The sequence below is a fragment of the Oncorhynchus mykiss genome, chromosome 17, assembly GCF_057628025.1.
Source record: "Oncorhynchus mykiss isolate SJ-2025 chromosome 17, ASM5762802v1, whole genome shotgun sequence".
NCBI lineage: Eukaryota > Metazoa > Chordata > Actinopteri > Salmoniformes > Salmonidae > Oncorhynchus > Oncorhynchus mykiss.
Window position 1 is genome coordinate 37,966,083 of NC_143038.1, and position 24,695 is coordinate 37,990,777.

Below are 24,695 nucleotides of genomic sequence, written 5' to 3' on the forward strand. Positions count from 1 at the left end.
CACGTGTTAAGGCTTCAGCAATCTTAGTTCAATACGCACAAATAGAGAACAAAGCCATTGTGATACATTTTTATTGAACATTTTATTTATTCTGTGCTTTTATAACTTAATAGCACATTAACAAACTGAATCTCTACCACCTACCCCCAAATATGTGATAACGTGATTCAGAAGTGCTTCTCTGTTCCAGTGACTGGCAGAGGGGGAGGGACGCAGTAAAGAAAAAAAAAAGAAGCTGTGGGCTCTCAAATCTTACCTTAATTCCTTGCATCATTTCACCTTCTCAAAAACACATTGGAGAAGGTGCGACAGAAGGGACCTCATGCCTTCTCAAATACTGCTGAAAAGGAGGCAGGCGAGCCGATGGGATGCAAGTAATCATGGAAAGATGAATTGAGAGTCAGAAAGGCACACCCAGCACTTGCTGTTCCCCCTGTAACACTCCAGTCACCTTTCCAGACAGGGCAGGCAGTGCCACCAACTGACCAAGCCGTAGGGAGGACATCTTTTGAGGGTACACGCAGGGCAACTCCAAAAGCAAACATTGAACTTGTCACCCCTTTCTCAGTGCAGCTCAAATCCATGGGGGGGAATAAAACTACCAGGACACACGACAAAGACGCGCCACTACCCTCGCTTCACAGCTCTACTACGTCTGACTGCGGCAGTCCGCACTTAAACAGCAAGATACAACCTTCCCCTTACCAAGAAAATCATATTTATGTACAGGTAGAAGAATCAGATCCATTCCTACAGTCTGTACAATGTTGGGCCTATAAATTATTTACTTCATCTTTACTGCAAAAAAAAGATAGAAAAACATATCCCAAAACATGCTGCAAAAAAGAAAAAATCTTATAGAACTCAGTCTTTCCCTTAAGTTGAGGCCTCTTCAAAACTCTTAACAGTGACTTCAAGGTTTAAGACAACACATGGACACACTCCTCGTTCTCCAGGAACTGTGCTTAGTCTTAAATTAAAGTCCACCTTTTTTGTTAATGGGGAGGTGGAGAAAGGAGGGGGGGGAAATTAAGTCTTCCATTATCCAGCATTCTGGTTGTATGAAACTCGTCTCAGGGCTTGAATTCCAGTTCATCTACACTTATGACCTTAGCAGGCATGGAAGGAAGGGGCTGCTGCAGCACATCTGAGCCAAACCACTTAGACAGACCAGCTCCCACCACACCAGTGGGGCTACCCCCATGTTGCTGGGAGTGGCTCGTCCGGTCAGGGCCGAGGTTCTGCGACTGGTGGCCTGGGACTGATGGATGCACTGGGAGGAGAGAGAAAATGAAATTCATCAGTAAAGGCCATTCGGAACATTGGGAAACTAATGTCCTTAAAAAAAGGATCCACTGTGCCAAGATTGTGGTGCCCTCATCTCTGCATAAACACTAGTAAAACAAATGCAAAACAGGTATTCATCTTGAACAACGGCAGACTGAACAGAAAATGTCACTCACTTGGTCTCGGTTGCTGCTGCATTAGCTGCATGTGATTGCTGGCTCGGGGAGGTAAGAGGGGGTGTCCTGTCACCCCTAGGGGGTAGAGGGGTTGTCCTAGCAGGGCAGGGGGCAAACCCTGAAGCTGAGCAAGGTCAACGTGCTGTGGAAATATGCCTAGGATGGAAAATGAAATGTCAGTGAGCTCCTCAGCAGTTCCCCACACACCTCAACCATACACTGCAGGTAAACTCATCCTGAAAACAAACTCCAACTATAGTTTTTCTAAATACCCCTGGTAATATAGGCATGTGTCATTTTCAATAGGCCAACTCATCTTGACACTATAAAACCTGTCACAGTGGCCTTATGTGATGGCTTAGAATAGCTAGGTACTGTAAACAGGTAGACCAGTACTAACCTGCCTGCATCAGAGCAGGGCCTAGCTGCTGTGGCTGGATGCCCTGGGCCAGCATCCTCTGCACAAGGCTGGGATGGAGCTGGGGCGGAGGGGGGCGCACCATGGGCACATGTCCGTGGGATAGCAGTGGTATCGGGTAGATGGGGCAGGGGTGCCCAGCAGAGCCTGGCCTGGGGCGGTCCTGGGAGTGCTGGCGAGCCTGGGAGGCGGCCTTCACCCCTCCCAACTGAGAACCACTACCGCCTATCCCATCCAGAAAAGAGCTGGGAGAGCGCCTGTCTATAACACAGGCGCACAAATGCTACATTAGACAAGACAGTAGCAGAAACAACATTGCACAAGTAAGGAGCAGAGACATGGGAAGTCATCCACCTGGTTTTACCTGAGGTTGCATTCAATGCATTTCCCAAACAACGTCATTACTGACATGCAAAAACAGCCGTTGATGAACGTACCCTCTTGGGAGTGGCCTTCCTTGCTGTCTGGACGACTACCTGGCTCATCTCGACTCTTCTCTTTCGTCTCGTACATCTTACGGATCACAGACGTGGGCACGAAAGATGGTGACAGCTGTACAACACACAAGCATCAGTAGTTAAGTTATTTTACTTATATAGGAGGGCATTAAAATAAAAAAAAGCAACTTAAACCAGACAGTTGATCAATACTGAGCAGATGGGAAATGTCCACTTTAAAGGAAGAGTAACAGACAAGTGCTTATTTATCAAACGGTTTCCTGAAACCACTATGGGTTTGAGTCAGTGGAGGGATTGAACAAGGTTACAATGTTTTCACTGGAAAAATGGAATGAGTGTTTCTTATTGAACAAGTTCAGGTAGTCCCGCCCCATTTTGGTTTTCTGGTTGGCGACTAATGAATACAACGCAGACAACCTTTCGACGTACCATGCTGGTGACTGTGTTGCCAGGGGAGTGTCTGCCTGCAGGATGAGTGCCTGGACCAGGGGATCGGTTCATCCTGGGTTGCCAGATAACACACGTCAATGTAAAATGTCACCCCCATAAATTGTGAAAGATGTCAAATTTGAACCCTTTTAACCCTCAGTCACCTGTTGTGTTGGTAGACCTTGTTCGGAGGCAGTTTGTTGTAACCGGGCTGGAAGGTGTTGTGGGCATGGAGAGCAAGGTCCTGCTGGTTAATCAGAGCCTCCAGGTCAGCCTGGTCCACAGCCATGGACAGCGCCCTCATCTGGAGGCAAAGTCATAAACCACCAGTTTTTACTTACACCACGAGTCAAACGCATTCCACAGAGGGCTGAGTGTCTGCGGGTTTTCACTTCTCCCTTGTACTTGATGAATAAAGGTCTAAATTGGTAAAGAACTCTCCTCACCTGGTTGTCTAGGTCTTAATTGAAAGGGAAAACCAAAACCTGCAGACATTTGGCCCTCCATGGAATGAATGACACCCCATCTCAGGTTTCAGTTTGCATGCCATAATCGTTTGGTTACCAAGAAAAGGCAAGATCTAACAAAGGGTGTTGCACCATAAAGAACTATAGATTTGATGTGCTTCAGATAAGGTTTACTGTAAACAACATCCAACCTGTTGCTGGTGTAGGGTGGGTCCATGTCCAGGGCTGAGGGATCTATGCATATCTGGGAACTGCTCCCCCATCATGGGCGCCGCACCAACAGGGTACCCTGAAACAAGACCAATCAGACAAAATCACTTAAAAGTGAAGGAGCACAAAAACATTGGAGCACAATGAAAATAAGAGTGTTTATGATAAATTACTAAGTTAATAAATGAAACATTATTGGTGTTCCATGCTCAATAAAGTACAACGTACCCTCAAATAGTCACTTAGGTGAGACAAATGTTCAGCTGCCCCTTTAAGGGGTGGGCCATCACTGTGGCAACAGAGGGACTCAAACGCCTGAGATCAGCAGTGTTGGAAACTTGGTGACTGTCGCTATGTTTTGTGAGTTCAGACTGCACCAGCCACTTAACGGTCAAATATTCAAGAGACAAATTCAGCTACTTCTCAGGCTGCTTTTGGGGTAGTTTATAAATAGCATTTAGCGATTTTTCACACAACTCTTCAGCAAACGAGAGTGGGAGAAGATATCTGGAGAAGTCACAGCAACAGTGCACGTACAGGAAGGAAACAAGGGTAGGGGGGGGGGGGGGGGGGGGCAAAAACGCTATGTCGGGGACCGCAGCAAGGCAAATGGGTGCTGTGACATCGTCACGGCAAAACGTCACCTATCGATTAAACAAGGAGCCAGGAGACGATTTCGCTGAAAAATATTTGGTAACATTGGAGATTAGATGCACCGACGTCTTTCCTAGCAGTTGAGAAAGGTCGAACAAAGATTGACAAACAATTTAACGTTAGCGTGTGAAGAAAACGATGTAAACTGCCAAGAAACACTAAAGTCACTAATAGACTTTCAAATAAATTCAAACTTCAAGCCTGTGAGCTTCTAAAAAATGAATCTTTCAGGAGAACAGGTTGCTGCACGAGGTGGGATATGAGACTACAGACTGACCAAAAACAAAACATGTCGTGTTGGTGGTACCACGTTTCATGAGCAGAAATCCACACACAAAGCTTGAGTCTCAAATTTTGTTCACAAATGTGTTTACATCCCTGTTAGTGAGTATATCTCCTTTGCCAAAATAATCCATCCAAAACATATCAAGAAACTGATTAAACATCATGATCATTACACAGGTGCACCTTGCACTGTTCTGCACCTGTGGGATCATCTAATGGGGGGTGCTGAGGAGTATTTCTGTCTGTAATAAAGCCCTTTTGTGGGAAAAAAACTCATTCTGATTGGCTGGGCCTGGCTCCCCAGTGGGTGGGCCTATGCCCTTCAAGGCCCACCCATGGCTGCACCCCTTCCCAGTCATGTGAAAAGCATAGATAAAGGCCTAATACATTAAATTGACCGATTTCCTTATTAGGAACTGTAACTCAGTAAAATCTTTGAAACTATTGTTTATTTTTGTTCAGTATAGTTCTGTGATTAGCTACCCACAAAGAAACAAAACCGCAGAATTAGTTTGAAAATAGTCAAGGCAGCAATTTTGTTGCTATAAATCACAACCTCCATGTGCTCATACTTGACTTGTTCAGTTCTCACATCTATTTTTAGGCGCAAATTCAAAAGTGGTCGCACTGTAGTGCCCAGTTTTTTCCGTAGCTACAGTGTGCCCTAAATGAACACCACCCTTTGCCTCCATATTAATGTAATGTTTACCAGCGGGTGGCCGCATGCGTCCATGGAAGTAGTCAGGCAAAGGTGCTCTCTGTAGGAAGAGTGGAGGCGAGGGCCCCCTGTGCTGAAGACCAGGCCCAGGGGGTGGAGGGGCGTCAGTGCTGCCTAGCACGCTGTGGAGGGTAGGGGAGCTGCTACGGGGAGGGCCCTGGGCACCTAGAAGCTCCTGTAGCAATTATACACACTGCTCAGACAGGACCAACACGCCAACTGAGCCACACAACATAATACCAGCCCCTTATTTCTTAGAAAGCACCCCAACCAGAATGCTACAGCCTATCAAACTCAATAGCTTATAATAAGTACTATTTTAACAGAGTTCCACACACCCACCCTGATAACACGAGCTAGCCCCAAACTACACACCTGGAATACGTTCCTCTGCGATGGGGCAGGCACTGTGGCTTCAGGCAGGGGCACTATAGCAGGATCCGTGGGCAGATTGAGCTGTAACGGGTGGAAGAACGTGGAATCAGACAGCAGTCTTGGTTGTGGACACGCCTTTAAAACCAATCCCTCTGGGCATTTCTCACTTGCATAAATGTTTTGCATCAGACCAATTAACATTGTTAGACATTGCATTGCTACAATGTTGTCAAATGTCCAAATACAAGTTACTTAGACATCATCCAATGGAAAATTATGAGATTGTACTGACGTATATGTAACAACTTATGACTAAATTCTAACGTTGCAGCAGATGACCAAAATGCAACATTAATTGATCATCAGATATGAAAAGCCCATTGGGATGGAGAAGAGCATAGCATGGCTCAGCCAGAGGCAATGAAATGGTCTTGAATGTAGATATCCCTCCATGCCCAGAGACCAAAGTGACAGACCCTGACAAATTCACCAGGGCACAACCCCCCCCCAAAATGTCACAGGACAAAAGGGTAATCCAGTCTAATTTGATAAAGGATAACATTAAGGTTAAATATAAACAAATCTTCCGTATGCAATCATTTGATTGACATGTTAGTTCATAGGGGTTCATGTGAATCCAGAACTCTTGGGAGGAACTCAAACTATGCAAATTTATGCCCATCATTTTCCAGTCCTGACAACTATTAGTCTAGGAGTTCAGTTATGGTTAGGACGCTAGCTTGCATGCATCATTTGGTTTTGAGAACCTACATGTGATGTAAGAGGCCAAACTTTCAGCAGCACACACGCAAGGGTCAGTTTACCTGAAGCAGCATGCAGCTCAAAGCCGTTATGGTTTACACATCCAGCGTTACCTGAGGCAGCTTGCCGACAGGACAGTCGGTGCTTTCTAAACATCATCCAAGAGCGGCACACTTACGTTGCTGTTCACTTGGTTGGCTTTGGGGTGGGTAGGCAGAGTTCCACTTGCCTTCATGCTGCTGACCAGCTTGTTGAAGGCTGACATGTCAGGGTCTCTGGCCTGTGACCTAGGTGGCCCTGCACTGGGGCCTACACCGCCTGTTAGAGCCTGCTCCAAGTGCTCAGCCATGAAGGGCGTGCCACTGCTGGTGCTGCCTCTGATTCCTCCCCGATGCGGATTCTGGTGCAGTTTCCGATGAGACTGGTGGTTCTGCTCAGAGCCCACCTTTAGCCCCTTCAGGCCTCCCTCCACCTCCTCCAGAGAGAGCACTACACCAGAGTTAGCTAGGGGACAAGATGAGGGCTTTACAAGTGTTGGAAAAGCGTACATGTCTTACTGCAAATTCACCATATGACATTAGGCAGCATGGAAACACGGAACTGCCTGGAACTGTTTAATAAGAAACAATTGTTTTCCCATTACAAAATGTTTTAGTGCTCGAATTAAACGACCCTAATGGAAATTAAGTACTGGTCACATGAACAATTGCTACTTACTGCTCTGCTGTAGCCGTTGTTTGTTGACGTTGAGGCTCGAGAGGAGAGGCTTCAGGTCTATCTTGGCCTTGTGTAACAGCTCCAGAATGTCCACCTTGTCCCGGTGCTCCACTGACTGGATGGGGGTGAAGTAGGGGACAGGGCCCATCTGGCTGGGGGACGTGCAGCGGGGGTCCTGTCCTGAGAAACGGTAAGTAACAGTTTCCAAAAACCTCATTAGAAAACATGCGCAGTCATCAAAACAGAAAGCATCATGGAGTCCTTAGAGGGGTTTGTATATAATTTCAGAAATTGTGTCTATAAAAAAAAAATATGAACAGTCATATCAAAACAGAAACATTGTGGCTTTATGATTATAATATGAAAAATGTTTCAGGGTGGTCCTCCATATGCAAAAGACTGCATATAATTTCACATGTTTAAAAAAAATATTATACTGAACTAAAGGAGGGCCAATGTTTGCTAGGATGTGTTCCACAGGTTGCTTAGCAACCGCTGTACCAATATGCATTTCCCTTACTTGAATTCCATGCTGGGTTACAAAAAAACCTAAAAATACAATGTGCAATTTCTCTCGCAAAATCAACAATAACTGCTCTTTTTCCACATAGTAGTAAAATAATGGCAGTATTATATAAAAATTGTTTTTAAAAAACCCTCATGGCAGTACAAAAGAGGGCTCGCAATTTCAACCAATCACTACACATTTACCGCATTATATGGCTCAATCAAGCCACATGTCAAACTCTCCCTCGTCAGCGCATTTTCCCCAACAAATATCCCACATAGCCATGCAAAACAGTAGAAACAAAAAAAGTGCATTTTTGTACGCAATTATCACAAAACCTCCCTGCAAAGTCCTGGAGGGACTGTTTGATCCTTGAGGGCAACACATTCGTATTAATCAAAAACATTTATTTCAGAAGCAGCCCTCTTACCAGCCAGTCTCTCCAGCTCCTCATGGGGTGTGGAGCGCAGGCTGGAGGAGCGGCTGCCCGAGGGACTCAGGTTGCTGGAGAACCACCGGCTGAAACGGCTGGCCGAAACAGGGCCCTCCCCCAGAACATCCTCTATCATCTGCAACACAGAACCAGAGGCCAGTCAGATGCAAGCTGCTGGTCCAGAGTGGCAGACTGCTAAAGGGTGGGTGTGAGCAAAGGTTGCACTTACGTTTAAGGCGCTGTCCATCTGCACACTTTTGGGCTTTTTTTGGATGCATTTTGTCAGTGCTTTTTGACGGTATTGTATTCTTTCTTCATTGAATCTGTACTTTATTTCCCTATCCCATAGCTAATTTCCTTTATAGATTCCTTCGCAAGGTATTGTAATAAGTGCTGAATAAACTGGAACAGATGGGCATAAATTTGCATTGACTGAAACCTAACAAAACCACCCTACTGGAGGTAAAAACCTGTTGCCTTACGATGTTTCACTGGAAAATGACAATACGTCAAGAAAACCTTAGAAAGAAACAGTTCTAGCCAGGGTGACAATACTGCCGGCACCACCACCCATCCAAACAGGCAAAGGACAGTACCACGTGATAAAACCATGGAACTAACCAGTGTAGGTTAAAGGGATAGTTCACCCAAATTACAAAATAATATTGGTTTCCTTACCCTGTAAGCATTTTGTGGACACGGTATGACAGCAATCTATGCTTTGGTTTGATTTCCATGGCACAGTTTCCACATGCTAACAAATGCTAAAAAATGTGCATGTGGAAACAGTGCCAGGGAAAATAAAGCACGGACTGCCAAAACACTTGGTCCACACACGGCTTACATGTTAAGGAAACAAGTGTAATTTTAGTTAACTATCCCTTTAAACTACACTGAACACTTAAAAGTAAAAGGACCATGTGTAGCCAACTACAACCCAGTGTGTGATGCACTTAGAACACATTACTGTGGATATTAGCCCAGAGAGCACAACTTCTAGCACCCAAAACACACCTTAAACATGCAGTGCTCCCCAGGACTTACAGAGGCCAGTCCTGGCATGGTCTTCTCCAGATTGAAAAACTCATTGAAGTCAAAGTCTCCAGATGTCTGCTCTGGGAGGACCACTGGGTGTGGGACCTCCTGGTCTGCTGTAGAGTGGGAGTCTTTTACTACCTGCTCCGGCTCCTCCGCAAGCCCACCATTACATTCCACTGCAATAGACAAGAGTGCAAATTAACATTCAGGGTAGCTTCTTTCCGTAAACAATCCGATGGCATACAGTAACATACAGAAAGTACTCTACTGATCATTCGGTGTCTGGAGCCCCCCCTCCCACCCCCCAAAAAAACACATAGGACATACCTGTACATTGTAAAGGTATAAACATTACTATGCTCATGACCCAAACATTGACCCTCACATCAGTGTGGCCATAATTTGAAAATAAATGCACCACAAGTCATCAAGGAGCCTATTCAGACTTGCGATAAGTTAATTTGGATATTCTACAGTACTTTTGTATGCTTTTAAGCCAGTAGTTCTGAAAGTAGCGCCCACGAGCCAACTGTCCCAGAAAATTGCCTACTACGTCAAAATGTACAGATATGTGCACCACGTTAAGGCTCCCTTCGCTCTACTACGTGTTCATTCAATGGCTGACACTCAAATTGCTGGGGGGCTGGCTCACGTGGGTGTAGTGGAAATTGTGCTGCACATCTTCTGGAAAACAGTTGCTTTCAAACTAGGGATTTCATGGCTAATTGAGGTAAGACTAATTCTGCTCAGACTATGCATGTATGAACTACACATTCACACAAACAGCTCAAGGTGGGAGGTCAAAAAAGTAAATACAAATCCAAGTACCAGTGCAGTAACATAGACTTCAGTAAAAAATGATTTATAATTTACTTGTTTACTTAAGCCCATGTTGTCTACTTAGATCAAGCCTGAACCAAACCCAAGAAAATAAAACACGGCATCCATAACAATGCAAAGCCAATGGGATCCTTTTGGGGGACAATCCAAAAGTTAAAGTATGAAGAACCCAGCATGACATGCCTTCTCTCACAGAGTCAGTCCTCTTCCTGGATCGTTTGGGTCTGCGCTTGTCCTCCTCCAGGATCTTGTCGTCAAAGCCAATGAGCTCTATAGTCTCTGATTGGCTGGTTGGGCCCCCTGAGAACCACTCTGGCTCCTCTTCCGCTTCGTTCCTTCTCCTCTCACTGAACACACGCTTGTCCCCAAAGTCTCGCTGCAGAAAATAAATAAATTTAAAAAAGTGTAAAATATATATGACACAAGTTTGGGGTCACATGGAAAAGGGCATTTCTATAAAAACATGAAATTAGTAGACTATTTCCTATTCATTTTGCAAGACATTAACAAGGTTATAAATAATGGTTAATTGAAAATGTCCTTCAAACTTTATTTCACCAAAGCATCCTCAATTTGCAGCAATTACAGCCTTGCAGACCTTTGGCATTCTAGTTGTCAATTTGTTGAGGTAATCTGAAGAGATTTCACCCCATGCTTCCTGAAGCACCTCCCACAAGTCAGATTTCCTTGATGGGCACTTACGTACCTCATGGTCAAGGTGCTCCCACAGGCGACTGTTGGCCACTCCATTATATAGACAGAATACCAGCTGACTGCTTCTTACCCAAATAGTTATTGTCCTGTTGTAGGAGGAAATTGGCTCCAATTAAGCGCCGACCACAGGGTATGGCATGGCTTTGCAAAATGGAGTGCTAGACTTCCTTCAAGATCACTTTTATCCTGTACAAATCTTCCACTTTACCACCACCAAAGCACCCCAAGACAATCACATTGCCTCCACCAGATGGTGTTAAGCACTCCGCCAGCATCTTTAAAATAATTTATGCATCTCACAAATGTTCTTTGTGATTTGAACACCTTAAACGTCTGTCCATAACACGTTCTCTCAATCTTCCTCTGTCCCGTGTGTGTTCCTTTGCCCATCTTAATCGTTTCTTTTTATTGGCCAGTCTGACATATGGCTTTTTCTTTGCAACTCTGCCTAGAAGGCCAGCATCCCGGAGTCGCCTCGTCACTGTTGACATTGAGACTGGTGTTTTGCAGGTACTATTTAATGAAGCTGCAAGTTGAGGGCTTGTGAGGCATCGGTTTCTCAAACTAGACACTAATGTACTTGTCCTCTTGCTCAGTTGTGCACCGGGGCCTCCCACTCCTCTTCTGGTTAGAGCCAGTTTGCGCTATTCAGTGAAGGGAGTAGTACACAGCGTTGTACGAGATCTTCAGTTTCTCTGCAATTTCTCGCATGGAATAGCCTTCATTTCTCAGAACAAGAATATACTGATGAGTTTCAGTAGAAAGCTCTTTGTTTCTGGCCATTATTTGAGCCTGTAATCGAACTCCAGATTATCAACTAGTCTAAAAGCCAGTTTTATAGCTTATTTAATAAGCACAGCAGTTCTCAGCTGTGCTAACAATTTCAAAAGGGTTTTCAAATGATCAATTCGATTTTTTAAATTATAAACTTAGCTAATCTAACACAGCTTGCCATTGGAACCCCAGGAGTGATGGTTGCTGATAAAATTAAAATAGCTATAATAGTCACTTACAACATTAACAATGCATTTGTGATCAATTTGATGTTATGTTAATGTACAAAAAAAACAGTTTCTTTCAAGAACACTGACATTTCTAAGTGACTCCAAACGTTTGAACTGTAGTGTAAATACATTTTAAAACACTTGAGTCACTGGTAAACATTGAATCTAACACGCTGCTAAATACCATGGGATATATTTAAAAGGTGCCATATGCAGAAATGGCACAGCCATTTCCTTTTTGCTTAAAAGTCAACAGTTCCCCTAATTTCCGCTTGTGACAAAACAAGAAATGTATAGTTTTGAGAACCATTGTACCATCTAAACTGCTGTGAGAAATCCGTAACCAAAAATATTTTATTTTCAGCTGGTGTACAAAACCGAAAGTAAAACGCACAAAAAAATAAACTTCAGAACAGAAATAGCCCACAGACCAGATCGCTTTCTTTTTTACCTTTATTTTAGAGAGTCTTAGAGTTGCTTTCAATGAGATCTATAACTCACATTTCTACCCAAATTTGGTCAGGTTACATATTGCATTTTAAAAAGGAAATAATGGAGTGTACACAGCTCCTGATGATTGTCATTTAGATTACCGCAGAACATATGCCTACCCTTGAGGCACAAGTAACTGCCATTTTGTGGGGTCGGAACATGTAGATAGAATAGCCCTCTAAGGATAAATAGTTTCAATTGAATGCAGATCAGGAAGCAACAGACACTAACCCTGAACCTCTTATCTTTGAAGTCCCGTTCCTTCTCCATGCGGGGTTCCCTCTCGAAGCCTCGCGCCGCCATGATGCGGCCACTGCCAATGCGCCGCGCACCACCCAGCCTGAGACTCTCGTTCTCCTTATTCTCTAGGGGGCTGATGGGGCGGCGGGTGGGTGCAGGCAAAGCATTGCCAACACAGCCCCCTCCAAAGCTACGACGCTGGGGGCTGAGCACCACGTCCAGGTCATCCTCCTTTAGTCGCTCGCGGGGATCTGACGACAGCATCACAAGGAACAAACATAACATCCACTATAATGCTTCATGTTGTATTTTACAAAGCATATGTGTAAGCAATATGGCACTTGTAAGGGTAGCCAAATTAATTTGAGCTTAAAACCACTCAACCCTTAATGAATATGCAATAGATGATTTTAAATGTATGCCACAGGGATTTGAAAATGAGCTTTGAATATATACTACACAACTTATTTACCTGCAATTCTACGTTTTAGAGGGACCCTATCATCCACAAAGTCCTTCTTATATCCATCCACAGGAGAGCTGCACTCTGAGGTGGGGTACAGCGAGGCATGCCACTTCTCGGGGTCCCAAACACAATCACTGTAGCCAAATGTAAGACCAAACCAGAGGGACAAACTCAACAATTAGCATAGAACCAACAAGCCTTGTAGGGTGTCAAGTTAATCCAAAGTGTGACAAAGTAAAACACTCACCTGTCATATTTTTCAGAAAGACAGTCTGGCCTTTCATTAGAAATTGGGAAATCTTTTATCTCCAAAAGCTGCTCCTGTAAGAACACATTATGTGAACCTAAGTCCATGAAGCAATCCAATAACTTGCACATCTAGCAACTTATACTAGCCATATCTCCCAAATACCTTGGTGTATCTGTAAGGGGATGGTCCTGTTGATTCCTTGACCACTTGGTCTTTCACCACCACTGTGTCACCATTCTCCTGCTCCTCTACACAAGCATCCTCCTCTACACAAGCATCCTTTTCCATGACTCTTTTAGGGGGCTAAACCAAGCTTGTGAGACTAGTAGTTGACCTGTTGAAAAACGACATGCTGTTATGACATAACCCTCACAGGCTTAACAAAAGTAATTACAATTCATAAACATAAAAGTAATTATATATTGTCAGGAAGACACTGCTGATAAAGTACGTGCAAAGACATTAAAACAACGTATTGGCACACTTAAAATGTAGTTTGTGTAGTAATATCGATACAATAGTAAAACGCAACAAGCTTAGATCAATGAAATTAGTCGAAAAATCTATACCATAGCACATTAAGCACCGAGGTATATTAACGACATTAGCGCAAGGGCTTCGACCGTGGACTGGTGATAAAATCCGACTCAACCAATTCGCCAAAGGAAGCTGGTCTGGCAACATGTCATCCATACCTGAGCAGCACAGGCAAACTAAATCATAGCAATAGAGTAGCTAAAATTGGCTACCATTAGCATACTAGGTTAACTGGCCAGAATTAATTAGCAAGCTGTCAATCTACTGGAAGTAGGTTAAATTAACTAGCATATTTGCGTAATTAATTAGCTAATTGGCAAAACTGCGTTGGCTTATGTAGCTAATGCATATGTTGATGCCAATTTACAAGACCGGCGTCAAATATTTGATGGACGGCTGACAATTAGCTAAATTACACGACCGTCGTGTTTGGTTTACTGGTAACTAGTTAGCGAATATTAGCTAGTTAGCTGCCAAAACTTCAGTTTAGCTAGTTAGCCTGAAAGGCGACTTGTCGGCTAATCCGATAGCTAGTTAACGTGCGTGTTCGGCTACTCAATTGATAAACGCCGAGTGCATATGTAACGTTAACAAAGCAAACAAACAGGCCATCATATCACTCTGGATAAATTGCAGATACTTATACATGTAGAAGGTAACCATTAACTTACAATGCTGTTAAGAAAACGTTTGAAGCCGACTCAGAAGCTAGCTACGTTTGCTAGCTAAACTAACTCTATGGCTAGTTAGCCAGCTAGCTTGCTGGAGATAAAGCCTTCCAATAAGTGCGATACGTTTTTCTAAACAGCTAAGGTTATTATTTTGACAAACAGCCAACGCCCGTGATATTTCTACGAACTGAAATCCGAACGTACACTAGCGTCTTCCTAGGATTGTATTCGAATGTCGAAATATACTTCTCTTTGGTCTCTTCTCTCAGTCGTAGCAGTGATTTTTCTCCGATCACCGCTTCTGAATGAGGGTCCTTCGTAGGATTATATAGTGCCCATCACTAGTGCCTTACTCAAACATATAAAATAGTATAAATCATTCATTTAAACCATTACTGTCTTTGACATAGTCTCTTTTGACTACGAAATTAATATATATTAATTTAGATGAAATATCAACGACTGCTTTTATTTTACGATTGAGTAATTTCATATCAGGCATTATGTATGGACAGCTAATTGTTGACATTACAAAGCGGATCGATGAAAGCCCAAACTGATCGATCGTTGTCATACTTTCAATGTACTTTTTTAAACAAACTAGCCCTTTCATTAATTAATGATTTGACGTATAGGCCAACCAAATGGCACGCAACACATCCACCTTTTTTATTTCTTTGTAAATGATACCATACCCTGTCATTTTAGGGTAAAATTCGATGTACTTTACATCACGCTCATCAGTTCAGTATTTGTACAGAAGGTTGCTACAGTAACGTTTGCAAGACAACACGCGGTCACTGTGAGTGGTAGTAACGTCACCGTCATTGGTTCTATCATAAAAATCCGCATGTTTATTAATTTCACTGGGTATGACACAAAGATAGCTAATTTAGCAGGTGTGGTGATACTGATGATTTTGGGCACAGATGGTTTGTTTACATAGCAGTCAGGATAATTAACGTCGCATGTTAGGATAACTAACGCAGCAGGATATGTGAATTAATGTAGCAGGTTATGAAAAGAGTTAGGATTAGTTAATGCTTCGGTTGTCAACAGCTGTTTTCCCCGACGCAACCACTGGATAGAGATGTAGGCCTACCCCATCTAACCACAACAGAGGAAACGTAAACAAACCATATGTGGCGACAAATCACAGAGGAAAAGGCTAAACGAGAGGGTTTACTCAGCCCAAAAAATGTAAGCGAAAATAAAACCATGAGAGTGTCGAATTTGTTCAACGAAAATGTAATGTCTTATTTTCTACCTGAGGTTTATTTGATCGAATAGAAGTTTCGTTATGCTTAAATTGTTACGCGTATGCTGATATAAATTGGACACGTGACATCCCAGTAACTTTGAGAAAAAAACACTTTATATTGGAGTTGTCTCGAGATGGTTTAACGTCGTATTAATGTAATGTGGCTGTAGCATATAATCTCTCGTCATTGAATATGGGCGGTTGAAGTTAATCACCCTCATCGAATATTAAAAACAAATAACAATAAATAGATGTATCCACCAATCCAAAGAATAGGCGGGAACTAGACAGCCAGCCGTGCCACTTTGTGAACAACGACTCCCATTGTTAGGGCGGAGAGACATGCAGTCTTGTCAGTTTTCCAAAATCTTTGGTTTGATGAAAACATCTGGTGGGAAAATGCATATTGTTTTAGGCAGATGAGGTTATGCGCATGAAAATCTGACCCAAATTGGTTGGAAACCTAGCTATAGACGTGAAACTAGTTAGGGAATTAAGAAAATGTAATGGTAGTTAAGTTATTCATATGAAGATAATGAAAGGGTGATTTCTGTTCGGCTAGTTGAAGAAGTCAGTAATCTGATTGACAGCCAGTATAGTACGAGCTAGTGAGTAACGTTACTGTTCTCGGGTTGTTAGCTAGGCAACTGTTGTGGCAATGACTTCCTCCTTAGGTAGAGGAACCCAAAAACCAAACATATCTGGTACAAAAGGAACTCCACGCATTGCTATATCCAGTTATAAAAAATCGGATACACCTGGAACCAAGGTGGAAGACAAGGCGCCGAGAATAAGGTGAGAAGTACCCCCTTCAAATAAATTGCATTTTCTATCTGGAATCCCTGGGACGTCCGTACCCCATTTGAAGTTGACATTTTAAAATGGTTAGGGTAGGTGTAGCTCTCAAACTCTAGGCGATGTTCTGCCTTCGATCTACAGTTTCCGGCTGACGTTAATTAGCTTCGCCCACGCCTACCTCACCTGAACTAGCTACAATCCCGACGCGTTGTTTTAGAAACGTCAATAATCATCGCTTGCGATACGGCTTTCGAAACACATTATCTTTCATCAGCGAGAAAAAATCCTTCAAATAAAAAAATATAAGAGTCCAATGACTTGTGTTATGTAACGGAACTGAGAGTCACGATCAAGGGCTAGGACGTCCCAACGATTCGAAATGGCACTAACCACAAATACTTGACCTATCCACATGGGGGTACTTGAGACTACTCATGAGACCATAAACCTACGGGTAAAATGTATACGAGGACGTATTTCAGGGGTACCCGTACCCCCTCACCAGAGCAAACTTCAGTTGGTGGTACAGTAACCGAAAAACGTTGGGAACCACTGATTTAAGGTACTGTATGTTTAGTGACTGGAGTTGGCCATCCCTGAAATCGGTCTTTCTTCCAGGCAACTTGCATGGAGTTCCTCAAACTATGGACACAGGACTTTTGGATGGGTTCATCCTTACAATGCCAGGTGCACTTTCTCAGGAATAGCCTATAGATTACAGACAGATTACATCACTGCTTGAATTTATAATGCATTGCAATGTTAATTCCAAATGGTGGGGAAATAACATTGGTAAAGCTCTTGATACTATACTGTTAATATATCCACTGTGTGTAGCCTGAGTTCGCTAACTGGAAGAATGTTACCTTGTCCAATCTGTAGGTCTCACATCACAGAGTGGGGCTGGAAGGATGAGTGGTGGACAGCTAGGAGGGAGTTGAGGCTCACAGTGAGGGCAGAGTGCCATTACAGGTCAGTGTCCGGCTCTACCCTCTACCTGCTGCTCAGCTGTGGGGTGACCATACATGCCCATCAGTACTTACGGCGAAAGTCTGTTTGTGGAAATGATATTATTACAAAAAAGCAGTAACAAGAGTTGCTCCTGTATGCCAGCTGAGAGGCTGTGTCTGCGTGTGGCTTGGGACAGCTGGGAAGTGTACATGAGGATGAAACACAGGATGCAAGAATCTGCTCTTCAGTTCCAGAAACTCACAGCTCTATGGTGAGGCATTACGACTGATAGATGATAGGTGGTTTTGTTCATTTTATATGAAATTACTTTGAATTAGGAACAATACACGGCCTCTGGGAGGTTAGTGAGCTTCCTACTTACAGTCATTGTGTGAGTGATTATATATGTGTGTTGACAATATAATAATTTGTGAGTAAAAGGGGAGGAGGCAGCCTGTGTTACTGCTGATGTGTGTTTCCCCCAATACAGTTGGGTGTGGACTATGTGGCAGACTAGGATGTGGAGGAGGTATGATGCATGTGATATGGAGGACCAAGCACTGGGCTCTGACTCTACAGAGTAAGGTGAGTTGATTACATCAATATTTATGTGGCTCTTTTTCAATTAATCTTTCCTTGATTCCTCACATCCTCATCACCCCTCAAAAAACACAATGGAGAGGAAGGTCCATTCACTACCTTGTTGTCTGTGAATGACAATTTGCAATGAATGTCCATTCGCATAATTGTATGATTTATGCATGTTGTTATTCTGTCATAGGCACTACGTTCATGCCTGTATAAGCTTTGTTCACCTCCGCCAAGCTAAGAGGAAACCACAAGGTGCCATCTTCTGTTAATCATGTGTACTACTGTACCTCTTATCACAATCACTGGATGGCATTCATGGTCCAGGATAATATACTCTCAGTTTAGGATATCAGAAACGTATATTGACAATTGTAGCCAAACTTGGGTTGTCTCCAACACATACTACAGACCTGCCTGTTGTCCGCTAGAACTTGCGTTCACATTACCATTGCTTTCTGTTGTTGTTAACCCTCATGTATTGGTCTACCTCCTGGGTTTCAGCTGTTGCTGTGCGAGCCTGGCAACTCCGCTTGGTCCTGAGGTATTGGTATGTGTGGAGAAGTGGACTACAGAGAGAGGTGGACAGAGAGCAGGGTGTTGACCATGTGGCACAATGCAGCATACAGCATAGCGCTGGAGACACTATCCTACCCCACACACACTGACAGATGTGAAGTCACACACTATTGCAAGAACAACATTAGCAATACTCACCTTATGGTTAACTTCATGTGCCCTCATCTACCTCAACATCATACTTCGTAACATATTGCAAGAAGATTAAGTGAATTTCCTGAGTTTATGTGCAGATTTGGACTTGTGCATGCAGGAGTCAGAGAGATCAGTCAGCAGCAAGTCAACACCGCCATCTATTGGTGAGATGGAGCAAAGCACTTCTGAATTATTTCTGCAATACTCGGTCCATAGACAAGTTGCTGTACCACAGAATATTCCTTAACTTTCTGTCTCTAATTTGTTCTGTCTGCAGCACGCTGGTCTGAGAAGTCTGGCCCTTAATATCGCTCAGATACTCATCGACTCAACAAGAACATCGCTGTCCAGCATCATCATCACACTGTAAGAGTTATGCTGCTACAGTACTATAATATCCATGTTAGTATATTCACCCTGCATTAGTATCAGTACAATTTTGAAGGTTTCATTTGTATACATGTGTGTATATACCCTGTGATTGCTTCTAATCCTTTATACTGTATCCTACGTGTTTTTGTGTTCTATGTTGTTATGCGTTTTGTACGTACCATTCATCACACAGGAAGTTCCCACCCAGGAAATAATAGTTATTTGAATTTAATTGTTCCGGAGTTAGTACCACATCTGCTATGTTATGTGTTTTCTCCGTATCTTACAGGCAGGTATTGGATACTCTGGCAGCAACGTCTGGAGGAGGCTGAAGATTGGGTACTTCAGATGCAGATGACACACACCCACTACAGGTAGGCAGGCTCCTTTTGGCAAATTTCAACGCTGTCCATACACATGTTTTTTTGACTTCCCAGACAACTAGTGTGTTGTGTGTTAGAAGAGTAATTCTGAAAGTACTTTCTCTGGCCCGACGTCACTACAGAGCTACTGCTTGAATCACTGGAGAGAGCAGCTTGTTGAGCACTGACAAATGCAGGTACACACACACCGACGTGTAACTGTCAAAATAAAGGAAACGCCAACATAAAGCGTCTCAATAGGGCATTGGCTCCACCACGAGCCAGAACAGCTTCAATGCACCAGTTGGTGTTGATTCTGCAAGTGTCTGGAACTCTATTGGAGGGATACGACAACACTCTTCCACGCAAAATTCTATAATTTCGTACTTTGTTGATGGTGGTGGGGAAACCGCTGTCTCAAGCCCCACTCTGAATCTCTCATAAGTGTTCAGTTGGGTTGTGATCTGGTGACTGAGATGTCCATGGCATACGGTTTACATCATTTTCATGGTCGTCAAAGCATTCAGTGACCACTTGTGCCCTATGAATGGGGTCATTGTCATGCTATGGAGGCATAGCCATGGTAGCTAAAATAATGGCCTGCCAAGCGTTTTTGTACGTGACCCTAAGCATGATGGGATGTTAATTGCTGAATCAACTTATAACCACACCTGTGTAGAAGCACATGCTTTCAATACACTTTGTTAATCAAGTGGTTCTGTTATTTTTGGCAGTTACCTGTACATTACTGTGTGTGGTTGTAGGGTCTGGAGCGTCGTGCTCAGGCCTGGTTTGCGAACCACATCTTTCCACAGTGTCTGAACTCCTGGGTTGAGTTTACCTGCCAGAGGAAACAGCACAGGGAGAGGCGAGACGACACAATCCCATAATCACATCCTGTTTCTGAACTAGTGCTGATCTAGGATCAGGTCCACCCAGTCCATGTGATCTTATTAATTATGATCTGAAAGGTAAAACTGATCCTAGATCAGCACTACTACTATTATACATGTTTTTTTTTAAAGGGCCCTGGGCTACGTTTATGAACTACATATAGCTAGCCTTGTGGTAGTGATGATGACGTTTGTCTTAATGTGTGAAACACTCTAACCGTCTGTGGGCAGCGTCAGTACACCTGGGCCTTTTACACCTGGTGGGGACATTCAGAGGAGAGAAAGGATCAGAGGCTGGCTGAGAGGATGGTAAAACAGCTGTCCTGACACACACACACACCATCACGGTACAGCCATACACCCAGACAGAGCCCAGCTGTCCTGCCCTTTGGGCCTTGCTGCATGAAGAGAGGTTGTGTTTAAGTAGAGCCTGGCACCACTGGCAGTGGAGGGCGGGGAAGGAGAAACGGAGAGCCTCTGACATACTGGACCACCATACTGTAGTCCACAACACACTGAGCCAGTGGAAGGACAACGTCACCATGATCCGAGACAGGTACTGTACGACTGACTGTAAAATATCAGTGAGGATCAGGATGATATTTTTCTTGATTGTTATAATGCACATTAATGACCTGCTACTTACGCTGACTGTTGGGGACCAACTGGTTCAGAAAGACGTAGACTGGTGTGTGTTCTTAACAGGATTTGATTAGAACCTTTTGAGATTTTGGTTAATCCTTCAAGTGTGTTTTTTAAAATGTATCTCTTAAGGCGAAACCAAGAGGCGCAGGCAGGTCGACATGGGGATGTGTCTTGTGTGCGACGCGCCCTGAGTGGCTGGAGTGAGGTACAGCATCTTACCATATACAGTATAGTTTACCATTAGCCTTGCTCTGTTTGGTTTCTCCAGGGTAATCCTACATTCTTTGATGTCAGTGTGTCCAGCACAGAGGAGAGAAGAACAGCAGGCTGGATCAGTTTGTCTTCATGGCATGAGTCAGACTTCTCAAACACACCTTACAGGCCTGGAAGGCACAACAGAGCTCACATCCTATACATCACGGATGGGCAAAATATATTATATATATATATATATATATATATATATATATATATATATATATATATATATATATATATATATATATATATATATATATATATATATATATATATATATATATATATATATATATATATATATATATATATTGCTTTCTTTCGGAATTCCGGGTCTGAACTTTTGACAGTTAGAATAGTAGAATACACAAGGTGCATCTTCGAAATTTGGTTGTGCATCATTACTTTATCTTCTGTCCCCGACAGTCACTCAATTAGCCCATGTCAACTAAAATGTATTAGATTGATAAGTTAGTCTAGCGGCATGCTGTCTAAACTTGTATTTATCATGGTAGAACTACCAACCAGGGGGGGCCCCAATTGATTTTGGCAGTCACTCACTCAGATATCATATTAAAAACTGCTAACATTTCTCTCTGCCCCATGTCAAAATCTGTAACATTGCAGGAAATTAACTTTAAAACTTAAAGAACAACAAAAAATTGCTCCGTTGTAAAGACGGGGGGGGGGGGGGCACGAAGGCCGACGCGCTGTCCCGTCTCTATGACACGGAGGATCGGCCCATCGATTCTACTAAAATGTTTTTCTCATGAGGTGGGGCCCCGCCAAAAGGCTAGGACTGGCTCTGACTGCATGTGTGGGTATGGATGTGCGTATGCACCCCTCAAAGTTGCCCATCCCTATTTATACGTTAACTGTTCTGAGTGTTGTTAGTTAACACTTCTATGGTTCATTCATTTGGTCATCATGTGTCGTCTGACCTGACTGATGCTCCTCGCAGAATAGGCTCCACCCTGCCTTGTTTGTTTGTGTCCGAGGGGACGTGCTGTAATCGCTGCCTATGATCCCCTGTGGTGGCATCACCTCCAGACAGAGCAGGTCGATGAGCTTGTCAAGGAGCACTACAGCCTGCATCAGCGTGACTTCCTCCAGCATCAACCCAAATGGATCCACCGTCTCAATCTCTTTATCCCCACCGTCTCTTACTTGGAATGTTGATTTTGGTCATCTTTCTGACTGACACTTGTATTACTTTCTTCCCAGGAGGGTTCTGCGTGTGTGGAAGGAGACTGCAGCAGCCAGGAGCAGTGAGAAGAGGGCAGAGAACCACTACCGGCACTGTTCAGGCTAAGGTGTTAGAGCAGCTCTATCTGTTACCTATGATAAAGTCTCAGGCTTCATTGAAAGTTTTGTAGAAGCTCTATGACTTAGCTTCTAATTTATTTCTACAGCTTCGTATGTTATCAGTACTTTTACCACGACTGATTCTGGGTGCAACTACTGCTCAAGTCAGTGTGGAATACTCACCAACAAATATCTTCTTCTTTTTTTCCTATAGGTGCTGTTGGCATGGAGGAAAGCCACATCCTGTGTCAAACTGTCACCAGCAGTGAGCAGGGCTCCGAGTCGCATGGATAATGGTAAAGAGATACTAAGATGAAGACAAATTGTTCATTATTCAATGCTATTTTCTGTTAGATCAGTCTCCTGGCACATTGAATGAAGCCTACTGCCACCATTTTGTATGTCTCAGTGAGGCAGCAGTGGACTTTCAGGAGATGGTGGGAGCGAAGCAGAGCGGTTGTGGAGGAGAGTACAGGTGTGGAGAAAACCAAAAGGCACCACCACCACTCTTCTTTGCAGTATGTTCAGATTGGGGACTATGTACCGGCAGCATCAGCAGAGCTATAAGGTAGATGGATACTGCGTTCGGTCCTGTGTTCGAGTCTGTTGTGTGGTATTTGAAACATTCTGATCCTATGTTAGTCTGTGTTTTCATGTCGTTATTTAGGTGACGCAAGAAACGGGACACTCAATGTTGAGACGGGCCCGCCCTCAGGTGGTAAGGGGAGGTAACAACACAGCCGCCATGCTTATCCTCAACACGGGGGCCCCTCCTGTACCCCCTGTTCACTCATGACTGCACGGCCAGGCACAACTCCAACACCATCATTAAGTTTGCCGATGACACAACAGTGGTAGGCCTGATCACTGACAAGGCTGAGAAAGCCTATAGGGAGGAGGTCAGAGACCTGACCGTGTGGTGCAAGGACAACAACCTCTCCCTCAATGTGATCAAGACAGAGGAGATGATTGTGGACAACAGGAAAAGGAGGACCAAGCATGCCCCCATTCTCATCGACAGGGCTGTAGTGGAGCAGGTTGAGAGCTTCAAGGTCCTTGGCGTCCACATCAACAACAAACTAACATGGTCCAAGCACACCAAGACAGTCGTGAAGAGGGCACGACAAAACCTATTCCCCCTCAGGAGACTGAAAAGATTTGGCATGGGTCTTCAGATCCTCAAAAGGTTCTACAGCTGCACCATCGAGAGCATCATGACGGGTTGCATCACTGCCTGGTATGGCAACTGCTCGGCCTCCGACCACAAGGCACTACAGAGAGTAGTGCGTACGGCCCAGTACATCACCGGGCCAAGCTTCCTGCCGTCCAGGACCTCTATACTAGGCGTGTCAGAGGAAGGCCGTAAAAATTGTGAGACTCCAGCCACCCTAGTCATGGACTGTTCTCTCTCATAAGACTCCTGAACAGCTAATCAAATGGCTACCTATACTATTTGCACCCCCCCCCCCCCCTGCACTTCTGCTACTGTCTGTTATTTTCTATGCATAGCCACTTTAACAACCCTACCTGCATGTACATAATTGTTAATTACCTCGACACCAGTTCCCCGCACATTGACTCTGTATCGGTACCCCCTGTATGTAGCCCCGCTATTGTTATTCACTGCTGCTCTTAATTATTTGTTTTTCTTATCTCTAACTACTTCATTTTTATTTTTTAGGTATTCTCTTAACCGCATCGTTGGTTATGGGCTTGTAAGTGAGCATTTCACTGTAACCTGAAACAATACATGCCAGCTCTTTTTTTCTTTTTTTGCACGCTGGAACATTGTGGTGAGGTTATTGCTGTTTTAACATGGTTATTTCAGATATTAAAGGTCAACTTAGCAAGACTTGTGTGAGAAATTGTGTTCAAATTACTTTAAAATACAATGATTTAATTGAAAAATAGTGTTTTTGGATGTTTCTTGGCTTTAATGATCTCCTCTTTCTATGATCCATCTGTGAGCTTCTGAGTGTCGGGGTAAACTCCTGGCTGTTATGTAACTCAGTGTTTTTCTTCCCTCTACACAGCTGCAGCACAGAAGGGGAGAGAGGCTGAGCAGACAGAACTGGCCCTCTGGCATTGGTCCCTCAGTCTGCAGGCCAAGGTAACACCTGGACACATATTTCACTGGCAGCTGGCCTTCAGCCTAACTAAAACATGAAATATTATCCCTGTCTCTGTTTGTCTGTAGTGGAGGACGTCTCTCCTGTATGATTACCACTGCTGACCCTGTTAATGTACAGCCTGGGTCCAGATCTGTTTGTGCTGTCTTTCCAATGACCATAGTAGTTAGCAAGACCGCAGAAACGGCTCTGTGACCAGGCTAATGGGTGTAACGTCAGAGACCTGCTGGAGGCTATTTTCTTCATTGATGATATCCAGGCCACAGCTGG

General features: G+C 43.7%; 2 protein-coding genes across 23 annotated transcripts; one reads left to right on the forward strand and one right to left on the reverse strand.

The window, feature by feature from the left end:
• Positions 1 to 55: 55 nt before the first annotated feature.
• On the reverse strand, positions 56 to 14,798 carry LOC110494107 (eukaryotic translation initiation factor 4E transporter). Of its 15 annotated transcripts, none has more exons than XM_090205477.1 (19): positions 14,150 to 14,798; positions 13,104 to 13,275; positions 12,939 to 13,012; positions 12,698 to 12,825; positions 12,217 to 12,476; positions 9,959 to 10,151; positions 8,942 to 9,111; positions 7,895 to 8,033; positions 6,957 to 7,136; positions 6,469 to 6,743; positions 5,478 to 5,558; positions 5,094 to 5,277; positions 3,427 to 3,524; positions 2,933 to 3,072; positions 2,769 to 2,841; positions 2,319 to 2,433; positions 1,864 to 2,142; positions 1,464 to 1,619; positions 56 to 1,273 (listed from the first exon to the last, which is right to left on the reverse strand). In XM_090205477.1, the coding sequence occupies exons 2-19, from the start codon at positions 13,227 to 13,229 to the stop codon at positions 1,074 to 1,076; spliced, it is 2,871 nt and encodes a 956-aa protein (XP_090061603.1). In that variant the 5' UTR covers positions 13,230 to 13,275; positions 14,150 to 14,798; the 3' UTR covers positions 56 to 1,073. The 15 variants fall into 15 exon arrangements, with proteins under 15 accessions (XP_090061603.1, XP_021424507.2, XP_090061600.1 ...); XM_021568832.3 differs by having other exon boundaries at positions 6,418 to 6,743; XM_090205474.1 differs by having other exon boundaries at positions 8,912 to 9,111.
• On the forward strand, positions 14,674 to 24,148 carry LOC118940476 (uncharacterized). 8 transcript variants are annotated; one of them, XR_016487927.1, is made up of 15 exons: positions 14,674 to 16,205; positions 16,827 to 16,895; positions 17,091 to 17,180; positions 17,322 to 17,430; positions 17,650 to 17,744; positions 18,252 to 18,625; positions 18,739 to 18,827; positions 19,123 to 19,207; positions 20,320 to 20,644; positions 20,863 to 20,938; positions 22,216 to 22,304; positions 22,511 to 22,592; positions 22,706 to 22,864; positions 22,964 to 23,024; positions 23,978 to 24,029. XR_016487927.1 is itself a non-coding variant. In XM_090205488.1 (14 exons), exons 5-8 carry the CDS (start codon positions 17,691 to 17,693, stop codon positions 19,163 to 19,165), a joined length of 252 nt encoding a protein of 83 aa, XP_090061614.1. In that variant the 5' UTR covers positions 14,674 to 16,205; positions 16,827 to 16,895; positions 17,091 to 17,180; positions 17,322 to 17,430; positions 17,650 to 17,690; the 3' UTR covers positions 19,166 to 19,207; positions 20,320 to 20,644; positions 20,863 to 20,938; positions 22,216 to 22,304; positions 22,511 to 22,592; positions 22,706 to 22,864; positions 22,964 to 24,148. The 8 variants fall into 8 exon arrangements, 4 of the variants coding, with proteins under 4 accessions (XP_090061614.1, XP_090061616.1, XP_090061615.1 ...); XR_016487925.1 differs by lacking the exon at positions 23,978 to 24,029 and adding an exon at positions 17,941 to 18,002 and having other exon boundaries at positions 22,964 to 23,912; XM_090205488.1 differs by having other exon boundaries at positions 18,560 to 18,625; positions 22,964 to 24,148.
• The last annotated feature ends 547 nt before the right edge of the window (positions 24,149 to 24,695 follow it).